This window comes from Arvicanthis niloticus, chromosome 14, assembly GCF_011762505.2.
Source record: "Arvicanthis niloticus isolate mArvNil1 chromosome 14, mArvNil1.pat.X, whole genome shotgun sequence".
Lineage (NCBI taxonomy): Eukaryota > Metazoa > Chordata > Mammalia > Rodentia > Muridae > Arvicanthis > Arvicanthis niloticus.
This window is the reverse complement of record NC_047671.1, coordinates 38,308,114-38,334,405: the sequence shown is the minus strand read 5'-3', so window position 1 is coordinate 38,334,405 and position 26,292 is coordinate 38,308,114. Positions and strand designations below refer to the sequence as shown.

The window sequence follows — 26,292 nt, the reverse complement described above, 5'->3', positions numbered from 1 at the left end:
TATGTCCGATTTTCTGAGGAACCGCCAGACTGATTTCCAGAGTGGTTGTACAAGCTTACAATCCTACCAACAATGGAGGAGTGTTCCTCTTTCTCCACATCCTCGCCAGCATCTGCTGTCATGTGAGGTTTTTTTTGTTGTTGTTGTTTTTGTTTTTTAATCTTAGCCATTTTGACTGGTGTGGGGTGGAATCTCGGGGTTGTTTTGATTTGCATTTCCCTGATGACTAAGGATGTTGAACATTTCTTTAGGTGCTTCACAGCCATTCGATATTCCTAAGTTGAGAATTCTTTGTTTAGCTCTGTACCCCATGTTTAATAGGGTTATTTGATTGTCTGGAGTCTAATTTCTTGAGTTCTTTGTAAATTTTAGATGGTAACCCTCTATCAGATGTAGGATTGGTAAAGAACTTTTCCCAATCTGTGGGTGGCCATTTTGTCCTATGACAGTGTCCCTTGCCTTACAGAAGCTTTGTAATTTTATTCCTCGACTATTTGCATCAATTGTGTTGCTAGACCCTCAACCTAGACCTGACCTTAATACATGCATTTAATCAAAATGGTATAAAAGCATAAAGGAGGAGGAGGGATGGGCTAGGAGGTTCTAGGGAAGGGAAATGTGGAAAGGGGATGACATCAGTATTGTAAATAAATAAAATATCCAATAAAAGAATAAGCATTCACAAATTATCTGCTGAAAACAATCTTATTTTCAGATTATCGTTCTCATCTTACCCTTTATTACTCTTCACTTCTGTCTTTTACATTTTTTAGAGACAGGGTCTTTCTATGTAGATCAAAGCCTCAACATCATGATGTTTCTGCTGGTTCTATTTTGCTTTCCTGGTGCTGTGATAAAATACTGACCAAAACTTATTTGAGGAAGATCCAATTTATGTGGCTTACCACTTATGTAGTCAGTCTGTCATAGAGGGAAGGCAAGGCAGGAATGCAAGGCAGTAACTAAAGCAGCTACCACGGAGGAATGCTACTTACTGACTTGCTTTCTCTATCCTGCTTGGCCATCTTTCTTACACAAACCAGGACCATCTTCCTAGAGATGGCACCATCCACAGGGGCTGGGTCTTCCCATATCAGTCATTAAATAATAATAATAATAATAATAATAATAATAATAATAATAATAATAAATTGCCTACAGGCCAGTCTGATGGAGCATGTTCTCAATTGAGGTTCCTTCTTCCTAGGTTGTGGCAAGTTGACAAAAACTAACCAGCACACTGCCTAGGCCTCCAGAGTCTGCCAATGTTTGTATTACAGTCGTGTGTCACCATCCCAGACTTCTGAGTTACCTGAAATTTTATATTAATTACCTTTATATATAAATTTTATATTAATTACCTTTATATATAAAATTTGATTTTTTTCATGCCTATTCTAACCCATTCTAACTTTGCTTTTGTGTGTCTGTCAGTTTCTCTCTCTTTCTCTCTCTCTCTCTCTCTCTCTCTCTCTCTCTCTCTCTCTCTCTCTCTCTCACACACACACACACACACACACACACACACACACCTGTGCCATAGAATATGAGAGGAGGGCAGGAGGCAAGTTTCCAGAGTCAGTTCTTCTCACTTCGTTGAGACAGGGTCTTGTTCATTCTGCTGTATAAACTCTAGCTTAGCTAGCCTCTTGGCTTTATCTGTCTCTGCCTCCTGCTCTTCAGCTCACCACAGAAGCCCTGGGACTGCAGACACACACCATTACCACTACGTTCAGTTTTTTATGTGGGTGGGGTTATCAAGGTCAGTTGCCAGACTTGCCCAGCTAATGCTGGGTGCCAGCGGGTGACATGGTGCATCTTCTTCAGTCACTATCAATGTTTGAGACAAGCTCTCTCTGAATCTGGAGTTCATTGATTCTACTAGGCTGGAGGGATCTAGCTGTCCATTCCTCTCCCCCACGAAGTGCTGAGATTCCAGACAGGTGCCAGGATGCTCATGCAAACACGAGTGTTGGGGATTTGAATTCATTTCCTCATGCTTGTCCAGTAGGCACTGTACCAACTAAGCCATCTTCCCACACTATCAGTTGGACTTTTTAGAGATTTTGCTGGCAGTGGCAGTGAGAAATGTACAGAATAAAAAATAAATAAATAAAGACTTCCCTTTTAGGAACTATCTTCCTGTTTTATTTCTTGGAAAATAAAGAGGAAAACAATACAACGTCATAGCACAGGTGAGAAAAGGACAGATTTACACAATCCCTCCTCACTAGGGGATAATTGGATTAACACTTATTTTTGACTATTCCTGTTAGAAGGTAGATCTGTGACCTTTGAGCAGAAGAAAGGTGGGGTGAGAAAGCAAGATGGGAGGAGGCAGTGTTTGTTCTCAGCCTGCAGTAACAAGAGGGGGAAGGGAGGAACAATGGAGCAATCTACCTCCCCCCTCCCTCACTTCACTTTCCTACTCTTCCCAGAAGATGAGAGTGACCGGGAAGTTATAGGAGCCAGGAATAGACTCGTGGTCCAACAGAGCCACATTAAAGTAAGTTGCATGTTAGGACACAGTCTACGAGAGTCAGCAGTTTGCAGGCATTAAAGAAAAACAGGGGAGGGAGAGCAAGATGGCTTAGCAGGTAAAAGGGGCTTGCAACCAAGTCTGAAGATGAGTTCAATCCCCAGGTCCTACATGGAGGAAGAAGAGTCTCAAGTCTTGCAAGTTGCCCTCTGACTTTCATGTACGTGCTGTGACCCCTCCCCCACCATACACACAGTAAACAAGTAAATGTTTTAGGAAAAAAAAAAAAAAAAAAACAGAACAGAGAGCTATTGTTTAGACTATGCTCTTATATAGACCCGGCCAAAGATAAAGTCAATCATGCTAACATTCGCCAAGCTGAGACTAAGCTATTCATCTGGTCTGAGAAATAAGCATTAGGGAAAGAGGCAGCTTTTTAAACAGGAAGATTTTACCTGGTAAAATAATGAAGCTTCCTCTGCTTTAATACGAAGAAAGTTACCTGAAATAACCTGATGTTACTTAATTGGTTAATTTTACTATCTCCCTATCTCCCTATCCATCTATAAGAAAATAAACTGTGAAATAACCCATGTTGTTTTTAGATTTTGTGTCTATATTCTAATATTAACCTCATTTTTGGTATCATAACAATTTCTCTCTCTCTCTCTCTCTCTCTCTCTCTCTCTCTCTCTCTTTTAAGACATGCTTTCTTTGAGTAGCCTTGGCTATTCCGAAACTCAGCTGACTTTGGACTCACAGAGTCCACCTCCCTCTGCCTCCAAGGTGCTGGGATTAAAGGCAAGAACCACTACCATTGGGCAGAATATATAATTCTTATTAACAGATATTAATTTTATATATTCATGAGTCTCAGTGTCATAGTTCAACAATGGCAGCTATCATTTCCTACTTTTTATCATTTCTTTATATTTAGAGCCTTTAAGATTCTCTGTTGTAGATCTTCATAAATACACGTGCTAGACTACTCTGCCAGGCATGTCTAGACTGTAGTCAGTGGGCTATATGCACTCAAGCACTGAAATGAATGCCATCCAACATAAAACTGTAAACTTATTAAAACAGTATGAGGGTTTATAGTCTCAACCCACAGGTCTGATTGCCTTTGTTTCCATCCTCCTCTGGGATGGAGGTGTGATGAAAGGCAGGTGTCTAGGGTGTTCATCCACTGTTTTCTCAGATGACTGGCTCTCTGAAAAACATATGGTTTACCAATTCAACCCCCATCTCTACTCAGTAGCATTTTCTTGCCAGGCAGTATAAGATCTGGTATTCTGATCACAGTCTTGCAAGTCATACGGTCTCTGTGTTGAAACTGCCCACTTCTGCATTGCAATGTGAGAGTACACAGACAACATAAAAATGACTACACATAGCTATGTTCTGGTAATGCTAATTTAAGTAACTTTTAGAATGTTTTCTTTTTCTGTCCTTCCTTCCTTCCTTCCTTCCTTCCTTCCTTCCTTCCTTCCTTCCTTCCTTCCTTCCTTCCCTTTCTACCAGTTACTTCTCCCCAGCCACCATTCTGTCTGTCTGTCTATCTGTCTCTGTCTCTCTCTCTGTCTTGTGTGTGTGTGTGTGTGTGTGTGTGTGTGTCTGTGTGTGTTTTCCTGGAGACTGAACCTAAATGCTGGACAAGGACTTTACCACCAAGCTACATCCTAGCTGTTTTTGAGATGAAGTCTTGCTGAGATGTCCAGGCTGGCCTCAAAGTTACTCTGTAGGCCACATCAGCACTGAACTTATGATCCTCCTGCCTCAGCCCTCTGAGCAGTTGTGGTTATGGGCCTGTACCATCAGTCCTGGCTAAATTTCATAAATATCCATGTGTCATGAAATATTATTCTCTTATTGATTTTTCCAGCTATTTAAAAACTGTAAAAATCATTCTTAGGTCAAGGACTCTATAAAATAGGCACAGACTGCATTTGGCCCAGGGGCCACTGACTTACCCCAACGCCTCACTCTAGTTGGGAAATACTAAAGAGTTAAAATATCTCTTCCAAGGTCATCTGGGGCTAGTGGTGGGGATAAAATGAACACTTGTATCCTCTTCACTGTTCTTTGGCCCTCAGCTTACAATTCTAAGTTCAGTTTGGTCAGAATGCTGTTGACAAACATCCCGTGAGACAAGCCTTTACAGGCGGCTTATATAGTAAAGCTTTTCGTTTGAATCTTTTCTCCAATAAATGAGCGATCATAGCTAAAGGACTTTTTCTTTGAAGTAGATAAAATTTTTTAAAAATACCATTAAATGGTTTGAATTATTCTGTAATTCAGACAGCTTGTTTTGTGGTTGATTTAATATTAAAGAAAAAGCTTTATGTAAATGAAAATTAAGAGTTTAATTGAGGAAAACAATGTTCTTAGGTTGGCATTTCCTTAGAACCAGAAAAAGTTTCAGAGGGTTCAGAGAGCCCTCATCTAGCCTTAATGTTGGCAAAAAAAGAAAAAAAAAAAAAAAGAAAAAAGAAAAAAGAAAAAAGAAAAAAAAATAGAAAGAAAGAAAGAAAAAAAAAGAAATCAGTTGCTTATCCTTGGCTTGGCTGGCTACAGGTCAGGATTTACCTCATTTGAACAAGGTATTATTATCAGTTGGTGGTCTGTGATCAGTTAAACCTCACATGCTTGGGAAGCTCTCAAACTCTTGTAGTCCTTAGCCAAGCAGACTTTCAGTTATGTATCAAGTTATACTATCTGTGGAAAACTGTGGTATGAAGACATCATCAAGTCAAATTTAATTTAACTGAACTTAATTTAACTTGGACTTCAGAATGCCAGTGCACCATTGAGCCATTCACGCCTCTAGGCTTTACTTTATTCTTCTTGGATACTGGCTCTGGATACATAGACTGGACTGTTCTTGAACTCTTGATCCTTCTGCCTCCACCTTCCGACCGCAGGGTTACAGGTGTGTGCCACCTTACCTGGTTATAGCCTTGTAAACTTTTGGATACTGATTGAGAGGAGCTCAGAACTTTTGTGGGGGCCTCAAATATCGCTGTGAAATTTGATTACAATGGAAAATGTCTGGATAACCTAAGAACAAATACATCAACAGGTTAACTTTATTTAAAAATAATAACAACACAGAACATTTATTGGCTGCTTTGGATATGCCGCAGATTGTTCTCATTTAAATCTCCTGAAAATTCTATTTAAAAAAAAAAAATGACCACTGTCTGTTCTACAGTTAAAGAAAGCAAAAGGAGATTAAACGACTTGTCTAAGAGTCAGGGCAGCTCTCACCTCGGGCCGTGTGCTGCAAGAACTGCACACATGCCTAGAGAACTTAAAAAAAAAAAAAAAAAAACAACAGAAGCACAGAGCTGAATAAACATCAAAACAAAGCAAAACGCTGCTGATAATCAAATTAAGCATCCCACTTTTTTAGAGGAAATGAATCTTTAGAGTTAATAAACATATCCAAAGTCATATAGCTAGCTACCGTATGAATCAGGACTTTGTGTCCAGTTTCATAACTACCAACTCACTTAGGTTATTGTACTGCCTGGGATGTGCCTCAGAACCAAAACTGGGCCCAAGAAAATGAGTAAATACGATGAACATGAGCCAGCCACAGAATTTGTGCACAACCCACACAAGTACATAAAACAGTTCAAATTTTGGGCTAGAGCCTATAAAAGCACACTAGCCTGCATAAGGCCCTGACTTCATCTGCACGCACACTTCTCTCCCAGAGTTAACTTAAAGTTGCCTTAAATAAAATTTGCAGTGATAATTAGAAAACAAATTCAAGCATGCTTGGTGGCTATACTTGTTACTTTTCTCATTACTGGGACAAAACATGTGACAAAAGTAAGGTAAAGAGGGAAGGCTTGGTGGGTTTTGTTTCACTGTTTGAGAGGCTACAATTGGTTCACCAGGTGGGAAGGCAGAATGGGAGGAGCATCAGGTAGCTGGTATCAAGGGACAGAGATAAATGTTGCTCCTCTCTCTGTCTCCATCATATTTAGTCTGGACTTATGGCGTGGTTCTGTCTACATCTCTACTGGGTTTTCCTTCCTCAGTGAAGTGCCTCAGGAAATGCCCTCACTGACAGACCCAGAGCTATGTCTCCCAGGTGATTCCTAGGGACTACAATGTACCTCAGTAGTTGGGTGGTTGCTTAGCTAGTATGAGACCACAGAGTCAATTCTCAACTCAAGATAAAGCCAACTTAGACTTCACAAATGTCAGCAAAATATGTTATACTTTGTCTTTTGTCTTTGTCTTTTGAAAAGGGGTTTCATGTAGCCAAGGCTGCCCAGCCTCAAGCTTTCTATATAGCCAAGGCACTCCTGAATCTCCTGCCTCCAGCCCTTCCAAGTGCTGGAATTACATGTATGTTGCTCCATGCCTGGCCTACTGTTGTCCACTTACAAAAAGACTGGGATTTTTGAACCCATTTTCATCTCTCTATTTTTAAAAGGGGAGATGAGATGGCTCTTAGAATCTTATTTTTTGTTTGATTTTTTTTTTTCTAGATAGGGTTTCTCTGTGTACTCCTGACTGTCCTGGAACTCACTTTGTAGACCAGGCTGGCCTAGAACTCAGCTATCTGCCTGCCTCTGGCCCTAGAGTGCTGGGATTAAAGGCATGTGCCAGTACTGCCGGATATTTTTTAATTGCAAAACCAAGTAAATGTATATTGCAAATGTATTAAAAAACGGAGTTAAATGGTTACTAGTACTTATCACCAAAATATTAGTTTTAAGTTTCTTGATTTATTTAGTTTTGAGACAGGTTCTCTCTCTGTAACCCATGCTGTTCTATTAACATTCGCACTTAAGCCTATATTAAAGTATTTTTTATTAAACCCCACCTGCGCTTCATAAACTGGATAGTCCTGAAATTCTTTTCTGCACCCAAGCTCCAAATTCCGGTTTGGCCTGAATTGAAGTTTCTAATCTAGGCAAGCTCCTTAGGAGGCTGAGGGTGTCAGCACTGAACTGTCTCTCTGACCCTTCTCACCTCTGACAATACTACTGCAACAAAGTTCATAGTTATATTCATCTATTTGAAACTTTCTTGAACACTTTGCACTAAGCTTGTGCCAGACATTTGAGACAGAGAGGAATAGAACCGCCTGTCCCTAAGAGGGGAAGCCATTTGAGCAGAGTTTTGTTAATAACAATGCGAAAGTAGTGTCAAAACATCATGAGAACTGGATCTCACCACTGGTGCCAGACAATTCATTTTGAGATTCTCGGGTTCTTTTTCCAAAACAAAGTAGGACTGGTGGGTCATTATTATCGGCACTATTTTAAAATCTGTGTTGTTTATATTAAAAATACAGCATTAATATTACTAAAGGGCCTAAACCTTTATAAATTATCTTGTTTAGTGAGTTGGAAATGTGCAGAGATAACCTCGACAAGGTTTGCGCGATCACTTTTACAAATTCCCTCGGGGGGGGGGGGCAGGTGGAGGGACCAGTGCATCTTGGGACTTGTAGTCATTCTAGGAATAAGGGTCCCGCAACTCTTCCCTGTTGAACTTTCTGTCCTAACAGTTAGGTTGATCTCTTAGCCAAAGCACAGCCGGGTTACTTTTAGGAAACTCTTGGCTCTTACTGTTTACGCTAGGCTGAAACTGAGCCTGGGCTCCTCCACACGCCTCAAAGAGATTGGCTTCACTTCAGGAAGGGGTGGAGCGCTAGGTACGTTCGCGTCTCGGGATTGGCTAACCCTCGACTAGAAAAGGCGTTGCGGCTGTGTGTCCCCCGCTGGCCATTCTGGAGCCATGAAGGAAGTCTCGCGATACTTTGGCGCAAGGGTCGGAGCCGCGTTAGTGAGCGGTGGCAGCTCCTGAGGGCGGCGGGACCGCGGCTGGGCTGGGGCCGGTCTGGTGAGGAGCAGCGCGTGCTGCCGCGCCTCTCGGGCTGCGCGTCCGTCCCGCTGACCCGGCTCGGGAGCAGCGTCTGGACAGCTCGGTCCCCGAGGGCCGCGCCTGGGACGGATCGGTGAGCGGACGCCGGGCTCTACCTGGGCTGTCGTGACAGGTGCAGAGCAGCGCGGCGTCGCACTCGCTGCCCGGCCCGCCCCCCTCAGGCCTGGGCCGCCCGGCTCGGGATGAGCCGCGGGCTCCGACCGAGCGTCTGCGGCTTCGGGCGCCTGGCACCGCCGCGGAGGAGCGGCCGCCGCCCCTAGGGGAAGGCGCAGGGAGACGGCTGAGCACGGGCATGAGCTGGCCGCGCCGTCTGCTGCGGGACTAGGACGCCGCCATGAACCTGCACCAGGTGCTGACCGGCGCGGTGAACCCCGGCGACCACTGCTTCGCGGTGGGCAGCGTCGGCGAGCAGCGCTTCACGGTGAGGGCCGGAGAGGCCGCACGGCCTCCGCTCCAGTTAGCGCCTTTTCGGGCTTAAAAAGAAAAAATGTTAGACGGACTCCTTGGAGCCATAGTAGTTCCTCCAAACTGTTAGAAGAATCACGAATTGGGGGTTCGGGGAGACGGTGTTGATTTTTCCCGCTGCATAGGCCTGGAATGTCGAATTAATTTAGATTAAATAGTTCGGATTTTCTTCTTCTTTTTTTTTTTTTCAGGTCAAGGTTCTAAGGTCAAGTCTTTGTAGTTAAAAGAGTGGGTGTCCTAAAACAGTTACTGATTATTAAGCTAGTTTAAATGACAATATAATGAAAACGGCGCCTTTCTAATTTATTTTCCTTAAAGTTCACCGGTGAATAACTTTGCAAGGAAAATATTCTCCATTCATTCCTAACATCCTTTGAGTTACATAGGCAACAGCCTTGTAATCCCTGAAAAGTTTTGTTTGAGGGTGTTCGATGGTTTCACCGTTGTATCATCAGCATATCTATCTCCTGTTTGCTAAGGGCAGGTTAAGATTTAGCCAATGCGACTTGCTTTTCTTTTGTATTCTGTTTCTAGATGTTAGAACAAAGATAGTCTCACGTTTCTGGCCTTATGGGTTTAATGACATTTTCCTTAATTTAGCTTTTCTTTTTTTCTTTTTCTTTTCTTTCTTCCTTTTTGTTTTGTTTTGTTTTTCGAAACAAGGTTTCTCTGTATAACCCTGGATGTCCTGGAACTCACTCTGTAGACCAGGCTGGCCTTGAACTCAGAAAGTCACAAGTCAGTAGTGGACTTCAGACCTCTATCTAGTCTGAACATATTTAGAGTGCTGATGTGTTTAACTACAACTTTTTAAATTAAATGTAAAATTTATTTTTTTATGACTAAAACACAAACAGCTTAACATGCTCCAGGCTTAGAGATGTTAATTTCTCTGGTGTGTGTGTGTGTGTATGTGTGTGTGTGTCTGTGTCTGTGTGTGTGTGTCTGTGTGTGTGTGAGAGAGAGAGGGGGGCTGACTCAGACTTTTGTTAGAATAAGTGATACTCAGCATTTAACGTGCTTTAGGCATTTCATGCTTAAACTGTACTTTTAGAGTTGTGCTAGCCTGTGGCTTCCCAATGGAGTGGCACGTGATGTTAGCAGTTATCAAGATTCGAATTCTTGATGTTTGCCTAGTCTGAAATTCTCAGGGGAAGTGAGGGGAGGAGATTGAGCTTAGCATTTGTCACTCACAGCTGGACATAGCTGTCTCTCCTTAAGGAAGGAAGTGCAGCCAATGAGGCTTCATTGGATGTCTTCCTGGTGAGAGATTATAGGATAATGATGTATTGTCATTTTCTGCCATGCCCTAAGCTTAATGAGAGCTCTCTCCAAGGCAAATGCTAAGAACTTTTAAAAAAGTTATTCTGAATGTACATAAGGCAGTGTGGGTAGTTCAAAGCATGAATAAATTGACGGCCCATTTATATATCTACATGCATTAGTCTATAAAACCTTCACAAATTGCTTTCATGCTAGTTTTCAGGAGCTAAGGGTTAAGTACTAACCGTATACTAGCAATGTAACTTGTTGCCCACTTCTGTTTTTAAAGTCAGTTTTTCCTAAAGCAAGATGTGATGACCTTCTTCTAAGCAGGTTGCTTCCAGATAAACAGATAATCAAATAAGTTACACACACATTTGTCCACACATTAGATCTCTAAACATATATATAACTACATTAGTTTGGTATAAAGATCCCAGATCCCTTTAATTTTGGCGACAGTTTAAAGATTACAGTCATGCTTTTTCCTCCTGCAGTTAGCTGGAGTTCCATTTCAGCAAGTTTCTTGCCCTTACTTTTCTGAATAATTGGGTGCAAATTATATTTCGTTGTCTTGAAATTGCCCATTTTCTCCATGTTTATGAACAGTCTGTTGTTTCTCCCTTGAGATTTGTTTTTAATCTCTTTTGTGTGTGTGTCAATGAAGGCCCTGAGGATCAAATCATAGGTCTCTGGCATTCTAGTCAAGCATTTTGCCAAGTTCCGTCCTCCCCTAGCTTTTGATTTTTTTTTTTTTTTCCAAGAGCAACATTAATGATACATAATGTACAAAGAATAAAAATCTTTCAGTTGCAGCTATACTAGAAGTATGGACTTGAGATTTTGCAGCGCCCCCACCCCCTTGAAAGATTCTTTCATCTTTTTGTGGTGCTTCATGATTTCTCCAAAGATGAGCCTGTGTTTGCACTTCTTCCCTTTACACATTTGCAAATAGTGCAACACTTGTGTTGGAGGATTTCAGAGAACAAGACTCTGGTTCCTGCTTAAAGTTTTGACAGACTTCAAATTGAATTTGACAATTTTTGTGTTTTAAAATGCACAATTACTAATATAGGTTAGCATATCAAAACATTCAAGTTTTTTCTTACTACATCAAATGCCATCACACTGGCATTTGGATTTGCCCTTAGAAAGTGTCTAGTGGGCAATGACCATGTGACTCCTGCTTTCAAAGTGTGTTTATTTCCTTATTAAGCAGACTTGCCTTGTTTGAGTATCCTCAGTGGCTTCATTGTGAGTACCTAGGCAGTTACTGAGGTAGTAGTGATACTTAGTAGTTGAGTCATAACCTGGTTTGGTTTCAAGCATGGTTCTTTATAATTAGGTTGCTTTGTTGTTTGTTTGCTTGCTTTTGCTCAAGGATCAAGCCAGTAGGCCTTGCTTGCACATGCTTACATGCAATGGAAGCTTTCTATCACTGAACTCTATCCTCAACACTGTTTTCACTTTTTCATTTGAGGCAGGGCCTTGCCACACTGCCCAGGACTCCTGACACACACACACACACCATCTATTTGCTGACTAGCTGGGGCCACAGGTCATTAGTTTTTTGTTTTGTTTTTGAGCAAATTTTCTTCTAACTTCTAAAATTGTTTTAATCATCTTTTAATGGAACTCTAGTATTATATAAAATGTCAACTCTTAAATTAAGGTTATAATTCATTGTATCTAATTCATGTTACTTTGTATTAGAAAGTACTTTATAAATAGTGGTTGATGTACAGAAGCTTATTGCAGTGCAGTTAATAATTGCTTTAATAATTTAGATTTGAGTCTCAATAAAATATTTCTACTAAAAGTTCTTGAAATTTTATCATAGTTCATTTGTTACACATTTTATCATCAACATAAAGTGAGGAATTAGAAGAGACACTGGGTACATAGAGCCAAAACTCCTTCCCTTGGTTACAGTCATGCTTCCCATTTCCTTTTTTTTTTTTTTTTTTTTGGTGATACTGTGTTCTAATCTTGGTCTATTAATAGTTTTTGGTTTTTTGGAGGGAGAAAATGCTCAGTTTACAAGTCACGGTGATTTTAAAAAGAGACACCATTAATTAGAATCTAGATGTCCTAATATTTTCTGTAGAATGCTGACATAAAATAAAAATAATACTTTTTCTTTTTTAATTCATCCATACTTAGTGCTGACAGTGTGTTTTAAAAGAAATGGGAAGGAAGTTTAAGTTTTTAAAGTGTAAGTTTTTAAAGTTTTTAGGTTTAAGTTTTAGTTTAAGTTTTTAAAATTTTGTTTCATTTTACTTATGTATATATGTGGTACACGTAAGGACAGTTTGTGGGAGATTGGTCTCTTTGTCCACTGATTGAACTCAGTTCTGGGGATTGAATTTAGATCATCAGGTTTGGTAGCAAGTACCTTTACTCTCTTAGCTATCTTGCTGATTCAAGGAGGTTAATTTTTAAGAGACAGAAAGATTGTGCTAATATTTAGGATTTTCTTACTCTATCGAGGGAAAACAAATATGTTATAGCTTCAGGCTTTCTTTAATAACAGACAAACACAGTGCTCATAGCAAAGGGGATCCAGGTTATAAATTGAAAACTGCAGCTATCGTTCTATGGGGGTTTGGGTAGGGAGATTAAATAAGTGTTTTCTTCCCCCAACTTTCTGTGATGGTAAATCATTCTTTGTTTCATTTTAGGGATGCTTTATCAATGGCAGTATAATTGCTGTATTGGGAAGGTAGAAATGTTTTATGAATGGCCTCTGTGTTTGTGTAAGGTTGTATTAGTGTTTGTGCGTGGTAGGTTATAGAAGGGGAAAGTTTGTTTTGTACCTATCTGAAGGAAGAAAAAACTTCCTGGTACCTATAATGTCATTATAAATAACTTAAGTGGGGCTTTGTTTTAAAGTTTTGTTTTATTTTTAATCAGTTATTGTGATTTTTAGGAATAAGTACACTTAATAAAAATCATTAAAATAATACTAATTGTCAATATTATGTTTAAAAAAGAGATAATAAATATTGATTACAACATAATCAAAATTGAGTCATTTAACCAGAACATATCCTAAGAAAGAAATTTTGGGGGGCATTTACCTGTTAAGGATTGATTAAAATAAAAAGTTCATGAAAATGAACTCCAAGCATTTTAGAGAAACCAGTTTCCAAATTAGAAGAGTGATTTTTACAACCTTGGATATATTTTTGAAATTTAGAATATTCCAGATTACTTGTCAGACTTTGGAGGTTTGAATGTTCTTGTGAGTTGAAGCTTCCTAGTGCACAGGACATAGTTCTTCCTGTACATTGCATTCTGTGTACTCTCAGAGTTAGTAACTTAATGTTACCTGTGCCTATTGGGAAGGCTTTCAGCTGAGGACCTTCATTGGTTAGGAAGAGTATTTGGGAGTTTGTTTGTTTGTTTTCCTTTTTGAAACAGGACTTTGCTGTATAGCACAGGCTGACCTCTAACCTCAGCTACCCAAGTGCTGGGATTATTATATATACCATTCTCCTGGCTTAGTTATAGATCTAACAAATAGTTGGTATACCAATTGTAATATACAAATCTTTTGTGACACTGAATTTGATTACCCAACACAGTGTTGTTGCTGTTATTTGTTTGTAGTGCTAGGAATTGAACCCAGGGCCAGAGGCAATGTTGAATATCCATTTATCACTGAGCTACATTTGGTAACCTTCCATATTATGATCAAAGCACCATTTGTGAATTTTTGTAAATAAATTTATTTCAGACAAGTCTATAAAACTAGTGTTTAAATTTTTGTTTATTAAGACAGGGTCTCTCTCTCTATAGCCCTGGCTGTCTGGAACTCACTGTGTAGACCAGGCTGGCCTTGAACTGTTTTTTTTTTTTTATCATTATCTTTGAAACAAGATCTTATTATGTAGCCCAGGCTATCATCTAGTTGACATAGCAAAGGCTGTCCTTGGATTTATATTCCTCCTGAGCCTTACTGGAATGACTAAGGAATTATACTGGCAGGCCTGGCTCACGGTCCATTTCATAGGCTCTTTTCTTATGGTATACTTTCATTTTTATCACCCCAAACAGGCAATGTAAATTCTAGAGAATTGATTTTAAATATTTGTAAAACTACTTTAAGTTACTTTCACATAATACTTAATTTATATTACCTATTCCTCTGTTAGAATATGTTTATATACTCAAAAAAAAAAAAAAATAGGAAAAACAACCCAGGAGCACTTTAACCAAAGCACTTGGGAGGTAGAGACAGATGGATTACTGAGTTCAAGGCCAGTCTGGTCTATAGAGTGAGTTGCAGGGCTATATAGAGAAACTATCTCTTACAAAACAATATATAAGTCTTAAAAAGTACAAAACAAAAATATTAAACATGGCATTGTTTCCACTTTCCACAAATTTTGTAAAACAGCAACAGAATTAATGTGCTTTTACTTTGAGAAATGAACATGCATTTATTTTGGGACTAGAACTTATAAAGTAGATGTATATGTGTGTGAGCAAGATTAATGCTGGAGAATGAAACCAGGGCTTCTTGCATGCAAGGGCACGCACTACCTCTGATTACTCTCTCTGCTCTTATATTACCTAGCAGTTGACTTCTGATTGTGGAATTCATACCAATTTTGTGCTAAAGAATGTGAAAACCAGACCTTCAACCTTGTCCTTATTATTTAGCATGGTTATTTTTACATATTTACATCTTATAATTTAGGTAATTTGACATGAGTTAATTTAAGAATACTTCTTGTCAACATTTTTTTTCAACTTTCTTGAACCTTCTTGTTTTCTTGAATCTAACCAAATCCAGTACACTTCATCTTTTCTTTGTTCCTGTTTGTTCCTCTGCTCTTGGCTCATGAGCACTCCTAGGTAATATAAATAAAACTGGAAAATGCAATCATGCTTGCCTTATATAGGACCAAAAAGCTTCTCAGGAATCCTCCCACTCATCTGTTCATTTGTTTTATCTCAGGTTCTGAAACCGCTCACCCCAGCATTCTATTCTGTTACTCATATAAACATCCACCTGGAGTTCTTATTTTATTATTATTTTTTATTTTTGTCTCTATACAATGAGTGATGTACTCTCTTCTAAGTGTCCCAGGTTAAACTCTTTTCCCTGTGTTCCTGATTTTATCTTTTCAAGTTCTGGGTGGAACCTTGGTTCTTTATTATCCACCTCTTATTCTTGAAATTTCTAAGCCATGCTTAAAACTTTAATCTTAAAAAACAATATTTTCTGGTAGACCATGTCTTCTTAGTTGTCATAACCACACCAGAGTTAACGATATGTCTTCTCTGTGTTGCTTTTTCTTTGCATTTGTGAGTTCACTGTTCTCTTGTTTTCCTTAGTTTAGTTATAACTCACTTTTTCCCCCTTTTCCTCTTCTTCTTCTCTTTCTTCTACTCATTCTCAGTGTTCTTTGTAAGTGTTCTTTCAGGGTGATAATTCAGCCTTGGTCTTCCATTCTATATTCACTTCCTGAGTATATTACCTGCAGTGGTAAGAAACCTGTCTTAGAATTCCAAACTGATAAATTTAAATGGTCCTTGGATTTTTCAGGTTTCACAAATACTCAAATTCATTGTTTAAACTCAGTTTCCCCTATTGGTGCATCTTACAACCATTCCTTCCCACCTTGTTTTGTTTGTTTCCCTATATCATTATTTTTGAGAATAGTTGCAAGTTCTACCTGTCTTCCTGTCTTCCTGTCTTCCTGTCTTCCTTCCTTCCTTCCTTCCTTTCTTCCTTCCTTCCTTTTTTTCCTTTTTTTCCTTTTTTTCCTTTTTCCCTTTCCTTTCTCTTTTCCTTTTTTTTTTTCTTTGTTTTTTGAGACAGGGTTTCTGCCTGTCCTGGAATTCAGTCCGTAAACCAGACTGGCCTCAGACTCAGAGATCTACCTGCTTCTTTTCAAGTGCTGGGACTAAAGGCATGTGTCACCGCCACCCAGCCTTAGCTGTTTTTCAAAACCTGAGACTTGGTAGAATCATCAGCACCTCCTCCAACTGTTTTTCAAGTCCTGTAGAGTCAACCTCCTAAATAGTTTTCAGATCTCTTCATTTGTCTTTATCTCTACTACCTCAATGAAATATCCTTTCAACCTATGTCCTTGAAAGCAGTCATGCGTATCTACAGTTTAACCCTGCCAGAACAGAAGGCAAGTTAATTGTGACCTCTTCAGGAGTTTTAATAAATGTCTCTAGTCTTTTGCCAGTTTTCCTGTAGAGCTGCCTTTTTAAACTTGAGGTATATCTATGCTATTCGAAATTTGTACAGTAGGAATCCTAAGTGCTTTCTCTCTTTCATCCAAATACTTTGACAGATTTATTCAAACAACTTCTCAACTCCTGCTTTTGTGGAAAAGATCTTAATATTTATCTACTCCTTATTCCTAAAGCCTTAGAGTAGAAATCTCTAGTCAGATTAGCTGTTCCTCCTGTAATTAATTAGTTAATTTTTGAGTCAAGGTCTTTTTATATAGTCCTGACTGGCCTGGAACTCACTATGTTGATCAGGCTAGCCTCGAACTCATAGAGATTCTGCCTCTGCCTCCCAAGTGCTGGGATTAAATGCATGTGTCACCACCACCTGACCCTGGTTTTTATATTTAAAACTGTAGCCTAGTTCTTTATTTCTGATATCCTTTGTCATTGCATTCCCAAGCAACTAGAGAGGTAGGCAGGAGTAAGTACATGAGAACAAGTAAGAAAAAGAGAGCCTGGGATGGAATCAACTGCTCTAAAGACTCAGCAGGTCAGGTGGCCCTAAAAGATAGAGCATTTATATTAGTGACTCTTTGGATTGTATAATGTTAGAAATGTTTGATTTTACATGGAAAAAAAGAACAGAAGGAAGAGCAGTGAAAGATGAGGGAAGGAAACAGGCAGAAGTGCTTGAGATGGATTTATGGAAGGATAATCACATAGGGTACTGTCATGATAAGGAAGGAGTTGGGGGCTTTATTGCAAGTATAGTAGGAAACTAAAATTTAAGCAGTGATTATAACTTGATTTAGTAAACATCTTTAGAAGTCATTTTTTGGTTTGAAAACAGAGACAGGGATTTAAGTAATTGGATTGTTAATAATAGGAGAAGAGATAGATGATTTTGTTATAAACAGGGATGAGGACATTCAATGAAGATGAAAGAAATGTATATGATGGATTTCAGATGGGGTTGATTTGTAGTTTAGTTATATATAGGAAGGAAAGAAAATAGTTCTAACAAAGGCTGTTTCAGAAGCGGTTAAAATATATATGTTTTAAACAATGTGTAATACTAATTTTGTACATATTTTTTGAAATGTCTATCATTTTTATTTTACCATTTTAGGCCTATGCATCTGGATGTGACATCGTAATACTGGGAAGTAATTTTGAAAGATTACAGATCATCCCAGGCGCTAAACATGGAAATATTCAAGTGGGATGTGTAGACTGTTCAATGCAACAAGGCAAGGTTTGTAATCTTGTGGTAACATGCAGATTTTTGTCACAATAATCTCTGAAGTATATATCTCTTATTCAGTTAAGACCTACTTTCCAAAAACAAAGCTATGCATTTCTTTGACTTTCCAAGATGAATTTTGGAGAATGTCAGGAATTCTGGTAGTGATTTGTTGTTGTTTTAAAATATTTATTTTTTGTGTATGCCTGAGTGTATTTATGCAGACTCTGTAGGGGTGGGGGCCGGGTGCAACCATGGATGCTAGAAGAAGGATTGGATCACCAGGCCCTGTACTTCACAGGTAGTTGTGAGCTACCTGACCTGGATTCTGGGAAGCAGACCTAGGTCCTTTACAAAAGTACTCTTAATTGCTGAGCCATCTCTTCACCTAGTTTTGATTTTTGAGACAATGTCACACTGTAACCTAGCTTGTCCTAGAAATCACAGTGCAGCTGGGCGGTGGTAGCGTACCCCTTTAATCCCAGCACTTGGGAGGCAGAGGCAGGCGGATTTCTGAGTTTGAGGCCAGCCTGGTCTACAGAGTGAGTTCCAGGACAGCCAGGGCTACACAGAGAAACCCTGTCTCGAAAAAACCAAAAAAAAAAAAGAAAGAAAGAAAGAAATCACAGTGCAGCCTGGGCTGGCCATGAACTTACTGCAGTCCTTCTGTCTGCCTCTTGAATGCTGAGGTTATAGTCATAAACCATCATTCCCAGTTAGGAACTCCGGTTTTTGGTGTGATTTTAAGATGTAGAATAATCTTTATTAATTGAGATAGAAACATAATACTTATTATCTATAAATATACCTAAAGCTTATTGTTTTGGCATTAGAATACAAAATTAATACAAAACTAAAACCTCCTGAGGCGTTAGCTTCCTTAAAATGGAAATAAATAGCATTATTTTCAAAAGACAAATCATTTGGTAATCATTATTTGTAGGTAGATATTCTAGTAACTTCTGGAAAACATAGAAAGGATACATAAACTAAAATATGAAATTTAAAATGTCAGGACTTTGTATATGAAAAGTAAAGAGAGTAAATTGAATAAATAATAATTCAAAAAAGAAAAGAAAAAAAAGAACAGCAAATACAAAGCAGCATAGTTCTTGTTGACTAGTTTAACTATATCTGTGTGGTGTATCCTGCTAGGATTCATACTAGGCAACATACATACCTTAAAATAGCATCAAGTAAGTACAGCTGATTCGGCCTATTTGTTTTTAAACAGGATCTGCCTAACTTGGAACTTACTTTGTAGACCAGGTGGCCTTGAGCTCACTCTGTCTTGTCTGCCTTTGCCTCCTTAATGCTGGAATTAAAGCACAAGTCACTATGTTAGGTACTTTGTGATACTTTTGATAAAAGGTGTTTCTAGTTCAGTCTTTATCTATTTGTTGTACTTCCATTGTCTTTTGTCATCTTACAGCTCTTCTTTTCAATATAGTTGCATATATCTCTCATATATCTGTCTCTTGTTTTTAGGATGTTCTTCTTTTTAGGATTCTAAAACTGTGAGGGTCCCCCTCCCACATGGTTTTAGTGTTTGTTCTCCTTGCTCTGTAGTTCTGTAATCTTTTGTTACTAGTAAAATCTTACATAAATATCATTCAGATTCATAGAGCTAAATAATGTTGGAAATGTGATAGTGTCCATCAAAAGCTTTTCCTGAAAATTCACTAAATTTTACAATTATCTAGGTTAGGAGGAAGTAATTTGGTTTTATAATCAAACTAATAAAAGATAAGTTTTCTTTCTTCAAGTATCAGGAAGCCAGGCAGGATGGCACGTATCTGTAGTCCCAGCTACTCTGGAGACCTAAGCAGTTGAGTTTCTTGAGTTCAGGAGTTCTGTGCTATAGTATGCTGAGCCCATTTTTTTCTGGACTAAGTTTGACATCCATCTGGTGGCCTCCTAGGAATAGGGGGACACGGGGTTGCTTAAGGATAGGTAAATAGGTCTATTAAAGTATCAGGAAGAAAATTTTTAGGGTTTGGTGCTAAGGTACTTCTGACTGTCTTTAAGAAAGAAAACACCACTTGACATCAGCAACATTTACCATTAACATTTTTCTCTTTGTATAACCACCAAACTATTCTGAGAAACTGTACTTGTATATTTCTTGTTGTTTTTCAGTTTTAAAACATTCTTAACTTCTTATTATCTTGGAAAAATTTAAATTGTTCACACTGGCATGAATCATTGTATAATATGGTTCAGACCTATCTTTTAGTCTTGTGTTCATCATTCTGTTACAAGGAACACTTCTAGCTAAGTTGTTCATGAGTCACCTGTAAATATGTGTTGTTTCTTTTATTCTTTATAACTGTGTTTATAATATGCCTTCATTTTAAAATTGAATGAATACTTAATTACATTTTCAAAACCAACTCATACTTAGAGCCCAGTATTTCCTAGTTTAACACAGTGCACCTGATTTGTTTATTCTATAAACTCAGTTCATTTAACTTGTTTTGAATTTTTGATATGTAATATCCTCATCTCTTTCTCTCCATTAGAATATATTATTCTTTTATCTCTACTTTTTTTTTTTTAAATCTGGTTGGCTTAGATCTATGTAGACCAGATTGGCCTTGAATTTACAGAGATCAGTCTGCCTTCATCATATCCAGCTGCCTGCCTTATTTATTTATTTATTTATTTATTTACTTACTTATTTACTTATTTACTTATTTGTTATCTGTCTGGTTTAATTTTTGTTTTGTTTTTGAGATAGGCTCTTAACTGTGTATCTGAGGCTGATCTGTGATTCTTTTCCCTTCCTTCTAAATTCTGGGATGACAGGTTTATGCCATTATGTCTAGTTGATTTCTGATATTTTGATAGGTTCATTCAAGCTATTGTAGTTGCTGACTTAAACAGTAAATTTAAGAAGGAATTAAATATGTAGCTCATTTGCAGGATACTTGCACAGAGACCTGCGTTGAGATTATGTATTCCTGCCCTCCACAAATAAAAAAATAAAAAGGAAGAAATTTAAAAAACATAAAATGTTAAGAATTGTACTCATTGTGTTTATAAAGAATAAGTCTTGTTTTATTTTTATGAAGTTAAATTATTTGTTGGGAGAATTATGAACTCCAAAGATACATAACCTTAAAACTCATTTTAAAATCATATCAGACTTTATATTTGGCAAAGATTGTATTTGCATGCTTCCTCTATGAGGAAAATAGTTGACATAGTATATATGATTTATTACATGCTAAATATTTTGTTGTTCTTTTCATTTCTTGACCATAGAATTATTCAAAAGATAATGTTATATTTATTATAAATGCAGATAGAGAAGCCTCTGAGTATATATAAAAAACGTAGCAGTACTGGGATTCTAATACCATGTGATTCTTCCAATTGACATTCTTAAGTACCAATAGGCGAAATCATGTATTTGCATGTTTTAAATGTACCTACAATAGTTATTTCATTTGTTCTTTTGATCTATAAGTATTTTAATCTATGTATATTTGTTTTTCTTTTTAAAAGATTGCAGCATCCTATGGAAACGTTATCTCTGTTTTTGAACCAGTCAATCTGCCGAAAAAAAAGAAAAATTTGGTCAGTAATTTATTGTTTTTCTTTTAGGAATTGAGATAGGTCTAGTATAAAAGAATCAACATGACCATACTTTTAACTAGTATAAGTTATGGACTATAATTGAAGATACATGTTAAGTTCAATTTTCATATTAAAATATAATTAAAATTTTTATTAGAATTTCATTAGACTAAATTTTGTCAACAAAATATAAAGTGTTTCTAACATTTTTATTTGATAATAAAGTATCAATAACTTAAAGTTTGGAAGTTACTTTATTGCTACTGTCAGACACCAGTGGTTAGCCTGAGTGGCACCTTATTATTTGGTCTATACACCACTCTTAAGTTTTCTATCTCTCATATGTTTATTGTTCTTATAGTTACATGATTTGTTTTCAGTATTAAAACATTTCTAGTGCTTTGTTTTTTGCTTTTATTATAATATAGTTGCTGTCAGAAGAATAAATGCTGTTCTTTATAAGGAAAGTATATAAGAAATTAGAAGGTTTGTTAACTAATAGTTTATAAATATTGGGAGTATGTACTTAGATTTCATGTGTTTTAATACTCTTGAATATAACAGACAAGTCGTATTCTTTTCCATGTCTTTGTAGTCACTGTGAAGATTAAATCAGTGATTCCTAAGCCACATGAAAGCATCAGCATAGGGAAGTAAAGGGATAAGATTCAAAATTGTAGGATTCATGTCTGTTTTTGTTGCTTTTACTTCTGTGAACTTGGTTTTGTTTATTTGTTTGTTTGTTTGTTTTTTCAAGATAGGGTTTCTCTGTTTAGCCCTGGTTGTCCTGGAACTCACTCGGTAGACTAGGCTGGGCTGGAACTCAGAGATCGGTCTGCTCTGCCTCAGGAGTGCTGAGATTAAAGACTTGTGCCACCACACTGGGATCCTTTGTGGTTTTAATAGAGACCATCTTATGACCTTTTTTGCTCAGCTCTGAAATTGACTAGAATTTGTTCATTTTTTTATTGGATATTTTATTTATTTACACTTCAGATCCCATCCCCTTTCCCCATTTCCCCTCCCTAGAAAACTCCTGTTCCATCCCCCCTCCTTTTTGCTTTTATACCATTTTAATTACATGCAAGTATTAAGGTCAGTTCTAGGTTGAGGAACTAGCAATACAGTAAATGAAAATAGTCAAGGAACAAGCAAGACAGTAAACACAAATAGTCAAAGAACAAGCAAGGCAATAAACAAAATTCTGTGAACACTCCTGAGATCATTGTTTCTAAGGGTTTATCAGGATGACCAGAATATCTGAGCCAACTTCCCTGTCCTAGCCCAAAGTCATTTCCATGTCTGAAGCCTACTTCTTTGTTCTAGCCTAAAATTTAGACTCCTGCCTGAGATTACTTCCTATTCTAGCCTGATGGCAGATTCCTCCCTGAGGCCCATTTCCTTGTCCTTGGCCCATCTCAGATTCTTGCCATGCAGCCCCAAAGGCTCTCTGCCTCCCCCCCCCCCCTTTTTTTTTATTTCATTAACAAGACTGAGCCTGTCTTAGGTCATTCTGACAAGAGTGCCTTCCTTATCCCTCATGGAATATGCATTATCAAAAGCAATGCATGTCTGTCTAAGGTTGATAACACTCTGTAAAGAATCTTACCCATCCTTGGCTTGCCAGTCTGTTAATTTAATGACTCTGTCTGGGGGTCCATTTTCAGTTTCAAGGCATGTACTTTGGTTGCCAACATGTTGATGTTGTTAAAGACAAGCTTTAACACCATGGGCAGGAATAAAAGTATTCGAAGGACAAAAAGGGTTAACATGATCAAGCTATATATGCCATACTTTTTTGGGGGGAGTTCTTTTTTTGGGGATATTTTATTTATATTTCAGATGTAATCCCCTTTTCCCATCCCCCCCACACTCAGGAACCCCCATCCCATCCCCCATCCTCCTGCTTATGAGGATATGCTCCCATCCATCCTCCCACTCCCACCTCCCCACCCATGATTTCCCCCATACAGGGGCGTCCAGCCTTCACTGGATCAAGGACTTCCTCACCGACCTATGCCTGACAAGGTCATCCTCCCCTACATATCAGCTGGGGCTATCAGTCCCTCCCTATGTGCTCCCAGGCTGGTGGTTTAGACCCTGGGAGCTCTGGTTGGTTTGTATTGTTCCTCTCCTCATGGGGTCACAAACCCTTTCAGCTCCTTCAGTCTTCTCTCTCACTCCTCCATTGGGAACACCATGATCAGCTCAATGATTAGCTGTGAGCATCTGCCTCTGTATATTTCAAGCTCTGGCAGACCTCTAAGGAGCTATATTAGGCTCCTGTCAGCATGCACTTCCTGGCATCCACATCAGTATCTACCTTTGGTGACTGCACGAGGGATAGATACAGGTGGAGCAGTCTCTGGACGGCCCTCCTTCAGTTTCTGTCCCACACTTTGTGTCCATATTTGCTCCCTTGGGTATTTTGTTACTCATTCTAAGAAGGGCCAAAACACCCACACTTTGGTCTCCCTTCTTCATAAGCTTCATGTGGTCTGTGAGTTGTATCTTGGATATTGTGAGCTTTTGGGCTAATATCCAATTATCAGTGAGTGCATACCATGTGTGTTCTTTTGTGATTGGGTTACCTCACTCAGGATGATATTTTCTAGTTCCATCCATTTACCAAAAAGTTTTTCCAATTCATTGTTTTTAATAGCTGAGTAGTATTTTATTGTGTAAATGTACCACATTTTCTGTATCCATTCCTCTGTTGAAGGACATCTGGGTTGTTTCTAGCTTCTGGCTATTATAAATAAGGCTGCTATGAACATAGTGGAGCATATATCCTTGTTATATGTTGGAGCATCTTCTGGGTATATATGCTCAGGAGTGGTATAGCTGGATCCTCAGGTAATGCTATGTCCAGTTTTCTGAGGAACTGCCAGACTGATTTCCAGAATGGTTGTACCAGTTGCAATCCCACCAACAGTGGAGGAGTGTTCCTCTTTCTCCACATCCTCACCAGCATCTGCATCTGAGTTTTTGAACTTGGCCTGGTGTGAGGTGGAATCTCAGGGTGGTTTTGATTTGCATTTCCCTGATGACTAAGGATGTTGAACATTTCTTTAGGTGCTTCTCAGCCATTTGAGTTTCCTCAGTTGAGAATTCTTTGTTTAGCTCTGTACCCCATTTTTAATAGGGTTATTTGATTGTCTGGAGTATAATTTCTTGAGTTCTTTGTATATATTGGATATTAGCCCTCTATTGGATGTAGGATTGGTAAAGATCTTTTCTCAATCTGTTGGTTGTTGTTTTGTCCTGTTGACAGTGTCCTTTGCCTTACAGAAGCTTTGCAATTTTATGAGGTCCCATTTGTCCATTGTTGATCTTAGGGCATAAGCCATTGGTGTTCTGTTCAGGAACTTTCCCCCTGTGCCCAGTTGTTTGAGGCTTTTCCTCACTTTCTTTTCTATTAGTTTCGGTGTATCTGGTTTTATGTGAAGGTCCTTTATCCACTTGGACTTGAGCTTTGTAAAAGGAGATAAGAATGTATCGATTTGCATTTTTCTACATTCTGACCTTCAGTTGAACCAGCACCATTTGTTGAAAATACTGTTTTGTTTCCACTGTACAGTTTTAGCTCCTTTGTCAAAGATCAAGTGACCATAAGTGTGTGGGTTTATTTCTGGATCTTCCGTTGATCTTCCTGACTGTCTCTGTATGAATACCATGCAGTTTTATCCTATTGCTCTGTAGTACAGCTTGAGGTCAGGGAGGTGATTCCCCCAGAAGTTCTTTTATTGTTGAGAATAGTTCTCGCTATCCTGGATTTTTGTTATTCCAAATGAATTTGCAAATTGCTCTTTCTATCTCTATGAAGAATTGATTTGGAATTTTGATGGGGATTGCATTGAATCTGTAGATTGCTTTTGGCAAGATGGCCATTTTTACTATATTAATCCTGCCAATCCAGGAGCATGGGAGATCTTTCCATCTTCTGAGATCTTCTTCAATTTCTTTCTTCAGAGACTTGAAGTTCTTGTCATACAGATCTTTCACTTGCTTGGTTAGATTCACTCCAAGATATTTTATTTTATTTGACTATTTTGAACGGCGTTTTTTCCCTAATTTCTTTTTCAGCCTTTTTTTATCCTTTAAGTAGAGGACGGCTACTGATTTGTTTGAGTTGATTTTATATCCAGCCACTTTGCTGAAGTTGTTTATCAGGTTTAGGAGTTTTCTGGTGAAAGTTTTAGGGTCACTTAAGTATACTATCATATCATCTGCAAATAGTGAAAATTTGACTTCTTCCTTTCCTATTTGTATCCCTTTGACTTCCTTTTGTTGTCTAATTGCTCTGGCTAGGTCTCCAGTACTATATTGAATAGATAGGGAGAGATTGGGCAGCCTTGTCTAGTCCCTGATCTTAGTGGGATTGCTTCAAGTGTCTCTCCATTTAGTTTGATGTTGGCTACTGGCTTGCTGTATATTGCTTTTACTATGTTTAGGTATGGGCCTTGAATTCCTGATCTTTCCAAGACTTTACCATGAAGGGATGTTGAATTTTGTCAAATGCTTTTTCAGCATCTAGTGAGATGATCATGTGGTTTTTTTTTCTTTGAGTTTGTTTATAGAGTAGATTATGTTGATGGATTTCTGTATATTGAACCATCCCTGCATTCCTGGGATAAAGCCTACTTGATCATGGTGGGTGATTGTTTTGATGTGTTCTTGGATTCGATTTGTGAGAATTTTATTGAGTATTTTTGTATCGATATTCATAAAGGAGATTGGTCTGAACTTCTTTTTCATTGTTGGGTCTTTGTGTGGCTTAGGTATGAGTGTAATTGTGGCTTCATAGAATCAATCGGGTAGTGTTCCTTCTGTTTTTATTTTGTGGAAGACTTTGAAGAGAATTAGTAGGTTTCCTTTGAAGGTCCGATAGAATTCTGTACAAAAACCATCTGGTCCTGGCCTTTTTTTGGTGGGGAGACTTTTAATGACTACTGCTATTTCTTCAGGGATTATATTATATTAACTATTTAGATAGTTTATGCGATTCTGATTTAACTTTGGTACCTGGTATTTGTCTATAAAATTGTTCATTACATCCAGATTTTCCATTTTTGTTGAGTATAGGCTTTTGTGGTAGGATCTGATGATTTTTTTTTTAATTTCCTCAGTTTCTGTTGTTATGTCTCCA

The 26,292-nt window shown here is 38.2% G+C and overlaps 1 protein-coding gene across 5 annotated transcripts in view; it reads left to right on the top strand.

The window, feature by feature from the left end:
• Positions 1-8,252: 8,252 nt before the first annotated feature.
• Positions 8,253-26,292, top strand: part of Dmxl1 (Dmx like 1) — a 148,039-nt gene continuing 129,999 nt past the window's right edge. For 3 of the 5 annotated variants that reach the window (XM_034517962.2, XM_076912661.1, XM_076912660.1), the window contains exons 1-3: positions 8,255-8,813; positions 17,448-17,573; positions 21,072-21,143. In XM_034517962.2, the coding sequence (XP_034373853.1) occupies positions 8,727-8,813; positions 17,448-17,573; positions 21,072-21,143 (285 nt within the window). In that variant the 5' untranslated portion in view covers positions 8,255-8,726. Of the gene's footprint in view, positions 8,814-17,447; positions 17,574-21,071; positions 21,144-26,292 lie in introns of all 5 variants that reach the window. The other 2 variants (XM_076912662.1, XM_034517963.2) reach the window with 2 other exon arrangements.